General features: G+C 41.3%; 1 protein-coding gene across 1 annotated transcript in view; it reads left to right on the forward strand.

The window, feature by feature from the left end:
- Cdc5l (cell division cycle 5 like) overlaps positions 1-4,738 on the forward strand; it is a 40,960-nt gene extending 36,222 nt beyond the window's left edge. Inside the window, exons 15-16 of the mRNA XM_050119325.1 lie at positions 3,416-3,628; positions 4,313-4,738. Of these exons, the coding sequence (XP_049975282.1) occupies positions 3,416-3,628; positions 4,313-4,417 (318 nt within the window). The 3' untranslated portion in view covers positions 4,418-4,738. The remainder of the gene's footprint in view (positions 1-3,415; positions 3,629-4,312) is intronic.
- Positions 4,739-4,997: the final 259 nt, after the last annotated feature.

The following is a 4,997-nucleotide window of genomic DNA, read 5'->3' on the forward strand; positions in this document are numbered from 1 at the left end:
GGTGAGTGACTTTTTTTTTTTTTTTTTTTTTTTTAAATATAGTGACTCACCGTGTAGGCCTGGCTGGCTTAGAACACTTACTCTGTCCATAAATCACAAATGTCCACCTGCTTCTGTGTGCCGTCACATTTGGCAGTGTAATCATCTTTAAGATGTAATGGTTTGGCCGGGCCCCCATGCCTGGAATCCCAGCACTAGGGAGGCAGAGGCAGGCGGATCTCTGTGAGTTCGAGGCCAGCCTGGTCTACAGAGCTAGTTCTAGGACAGGCTCCAGAGAAACCCTATCTTGAAAAACAAAAAAACAAACAAACAAAAAAGATGTAGTGGTTTGAAAGCCTACTCCCCTTCCCCTTTTAGAAGAACATGGTAAATTTCCTTAAGCCAATATTCTGTCATTCAAAATAAATTTCATTAAGTCTAATTTAAAAAAATTAACTTAGCATCCAGAGTAGTGAACTTTATTATGACAATTATACACATGTCAGTGTATATAATAATTAGATAACAGGTGTCTGCTAGCTATCTTTCATTTTTATGTCTGATGACTATATTTATAGTTAGTGACAATAATCTTTTTCTTGTGTTTCAGTTTATTTTATCTAAACCTGTAGTTAAGCCAGAAGATTTTTATAAAACTTGAGGTGAATGAAATGTAATTGTTGGCAATAACTGGAAACTAACAACTTTGAAGTTTTAAAGTCTCTGGGAATAATAAACAGCTGAACTATATGAGTGAGGTAATTCCCAGAGACAGGGGACTCAGTGCTAAATGTACCACGATGGCTAATTAAATGGTTTCTGCACACAGGTATTAAGCTGTTAACCAAGCTGGAAACTGAGTATCTATGGAGTGTGGTCAATGTAAAGCTAATTGGAATATCTTAACCAATGAAAATGTTAATTTGTATGACTAATTTTTAAGACACACCGCACTAACTTGAAATTCGATGCTTTTAAAGATTTTTGAGTATGTATTGAAACCCACGTGTGAGTGAAGTCTTGTATGGGTATTAGATCGTGTTGCATTACAGTTCAGACCTTGATGTAGCTGTGGAGTTCATTGCTCAGCTCCTGTGGGTGTGGCTGAGAAGACGGTTGATACTAGTTCTCTGCTGATCCCAACTGGATCCATTCTCCATCCTGGCTACTCATTAGAACTTTCTGGGGACTTGGGAGACAGTGGTCTGAGATCATTGAATCAGAATCTGGAGCTGGCCAATTTGAAAAGCTTCACAAATAATTAGAAGTTTAGCCATGGTCGAAACCACTAGTTAAAAAAGATCTGCTCCAGGAATGCTTGACTTGGGGAGAGGAAGTGTAAAATACTGTCTCTCTCCTTGACTGTGTTGTGAGACAAAATTACGAGAAGCTTTAATTATTTTAAATTTATTTTTGATTCTGTGTGTGGGTATGTGCACTTGAATACAGGTGCCTACAGGAGCCAGAGGCATTGGGTATCCCAGAGTTGGGTACCCCATAGTTGGGATTAGATGAGGTTGTGAGCTAACTTGGGTGCTGGGTCATTTGCTCCAGGCCTATGAGGATAGTTTTTAAAAAATATTTCTTAATGGACAGGGGAGGTTCTTCTGTTATATGGAGAAGAACTAATGGTGAGGATTGTTTCTCACTTGGGAATAATCTTTCCACGGTTAGGACACTCTTTAAGATGTAAATCTCACAGCCCAGACAGCTTCCTGAGGGTAAACAGATGGCTATTTCTACTGTATTAACAGAGCTGTGTAGATGCCACTGCGGTTACCTTTAGGACGTTTCCTCACCCCAGGAAGAAACCCTGTACCTGTGGCAGTCCCTCCGTTTTTTTAACCTGTGCGGCTGTAAACAGCACTACTTGCTTTTCATTCTGTAGATTTATCCATTCTTGGTACTTCATGGAAGTGAAATCATGTAATGTGTTGGCATTTGTGATTTATTGCTTTTGCTAAACATCGAGTCTTATAAGTTCACTGAGTTGTAGCATTGTTCTAGTACTTCCCTGCTCTTTATGGCTGGGTGCTGCTCCGTAGTGTAGGTAATAGCTCATTTTGTTTACCATGTACAGTAGGTAGATGATGGGGTTCTGAATAGTGTTATGAACATGGAGTATATGTTTTTTTGCCATGGCATGTCTTCACTTGGGTATATGCCGGGAAGAAAATTGCTGGTTCATTGTACTCAGGAGGAACCCTTCACCTCATTTGAACTTCATGGTTAGAAAATCTTCTCTTCAAGTCAAAGAAGTCCCAAGACTCCATGTTCTGATAACACTGCATTGTAGTACAGAGGTCCAGTGTATGGCATTTGATACGGTGGTTTGCAGAAGGCACATTGCCCACTTAAAGAAAGCGCAGATGTTCTCTGCCTTCCCCCCCCCCCTCAGGACATCCACATTGTCTTTTGTTGAAGTTGGAATTTAAAGTTTTTTTAAGCTGTGCCCTCATCCCTTTAATGATTAGAAAGGATGAAATGATTGGACTCTTCATATCTATAAAGCAGTCATTGTAATTAGAGCTCACAGTTGTTGATTGCTTATTCTCTGCCAGGTTCTGGGTGTCTGAGAGCATTTACATACATTATCCACTTTAAGTTTCATAGTTAACTGTCAGCAGTGACTGCCATTTTACTAAGCTGATGGGAAAATGAAGGCAAAAAGGCCAGATAGTTTGCTCCATCATTACAACAGCTGGGTGGCATGCTGGGTAGTCCCAGTGGTTCTTCCCCACATTCATGCTGCCTGCCCCACCAGTAGTTGGTCCTCTTGGCAGATGTCATGCTGTGGAACTTACTTGATTTACTACCCACGAGAGTAAAATAAGGAACAACAGCAGTTTACATGGGTTCAAGTCAGTAGCAGAAACATAAAAACTGTATAAAATGTTGAAAGAATGATGGGTTTAAAGGAGCTTCATTTAAAGTAGTTTTAGCTCCACCTAATGTCCCAAGGTACATACATGTACCTACCCCAGTGACTTCCTTGACTCTTGACTTCCAATAAAATAAGCAGGGGGTAAGTGGGTATAAAAATACTTTTCCAGTTTGCCTTCTGTACGTGAGAGGGATATTATTCAGTATAAAAGGCGAACAGATGTGTGGTTCTGAAGTGAATTTTGAGACGTAAAAGAAGACAGTGGCCAGGTGGCAGGCTAGAGTGACTGAGGATGAGTGGTCACAGACATCATGCACAAGGTAGACAGCATTTCCCCGCTCCAGAACTAGTCTGCTTTGGGATTGAATTGTGGGTGAAGTTACGGAGTGTTTGGGTGTAAGGTAATTCCTGTTGAGGCCAATTTTGTGTTTATATCAGTGAAGTGAGAGGAGCCCTGGTGTGTTTTGTTTTTGTTACTCTGTCCTGTTATTTAATAATTTGCCCTTTTCATGTATATTGATGTGATTCTCCACTCCCTCCCCAATTTTCCAGATAAACAGAGGTCATATGACAACAGAAGCCAAGAGAGCTGCAAAGATGGAAAAGAAGATGAAAATTCTGCTGGGCGGTTACCAGTCTCGTGCTATGGGGCTCATGAAACAGTTGAATGACTTATGGGACCAAATTGAACAGGCTCACTTGGAGCTGCGCACTTTTGAAGAACTCAAGAAACACGAAGACTCTGCTATTCCCCGGAGGCTAGAGGTAACTCCATGTGTTGCCTCATTGCTCAGCAGGAGAGCTGTGGAGATTTGCTCAGCCTCCCCTTTTCCTCCTCCTGGCAGGTTATCGCTGAAGTTGGTCCTTGCAAGCACTGGGTTTTGAGTCTGTAGTCTAGACCTATCTGTGTGTAGATGGTAACAAACAAGTGATTGCTGTTGGAAAGGCTTTTCTCATTCTGTTCTGTTTTCAAGGATAGATAAGTAAATCTTGTAACTAGTTCCCCTGAAACTTAGTGACTTGCTATTTATGTGGCTCCAGGGAAACTAAAGCAGCTTCCTTTATTTGGGGATTGAAGATGCTGAGAGCCTAAGCTGCTCATTCCAGGACATCCGATCCTTTGGCCACATTGGATTTAGATTGAACTCCTTCGTGTGCACTCTTGCCCCTGCCCCTTCAGGGCAGTCAGGGTTATCTGCATTGTGTTGAGTATTGAGAAGACTGTAGTGACTTATTTATTTATTGGGATAACAGCAGTGGTTTTATAAGATGGTAATCACGTGACCAGAACAAAGAATGACTTCGGTGTTCATTTCGTAGCAAAGATATCAACCGTGTCTCTGGGAAATGTATCCTTTCTGAGACCTGTGAGCTAACCAGCTGTTTGTAAGATAGACGAAAGTAAGTAGATTAGGTTTGATGTAACTGGAATGTTGTTTTCTCTTTCAGTGTCTAAAAGAAGACGTGCAGCGGCAACAGGAACGAGAGAAAGAGCTTCAGCAGAGATACGCAGATTTGATGATGGAGAAAGAGACTTTACAGGCAAAGTTCTGAAGCACAGCGGATGCTCTGCCACAGAAGAACTAGTTGCTGGTTTCATACTCTGCAAGCCTGAAACTTAAGTTTCTCTTCATTGACAAATTTACCCAGCACCTGTGGTTTCTCAGTTGTTTGTTTTGAATGATACCGATCTTGCGCGTTCCGTGTTACAGACTTGGACTCCAGGATAATGAGGGTTTAAATTATCCAGACGCTCATTCTTTGCCAGTGTCATATTTGCAAAATTTCGTAGTTTAGGCCTTTAATTTAAAAAGCCTGACTTTAAATACTGCCTGTGAGTAAACCCTTGAATAAAAAGAACATGTGAAAAACTGAGAGCGTAGCCTCTGCTTGAAGTAATTAGATACTTAGGGTACCCACAAGCCTCCAGCTGTACTTCTGTGTGCCATACTTAATGAGCACCTCTGGGCAAACTGAACGGTGATCGACTCGGTGTAAGTCCTTAGGAAGCAATCCTTTGTGGTTCTCTCTCCACTGGCAAGATGGACGGGCTTGTTAAAACCTAACATTTTCCCCCCCAAGTATCACGTTAGGGAATGTTTCTTTTCTACTGGTTACTGACATGAAAGTTTGT

This window comes from Alexandromys fortis, unplaced genomic scaffold (assembly GCF_014885135.2).
Source record: "Alexandromys fortis isolate MF-2015 unplaced genomic scaffold, M_Fortis_MF-2015_v1.1 scaffold_145, whole genome shotgun sequence".
Classification (NCBI taxonomy): Eukaryota; Metazoa; Chordata; class Mammalia; order Rodentia; family Cricetidae; genus Alexandromys; species Alexandromys fortis.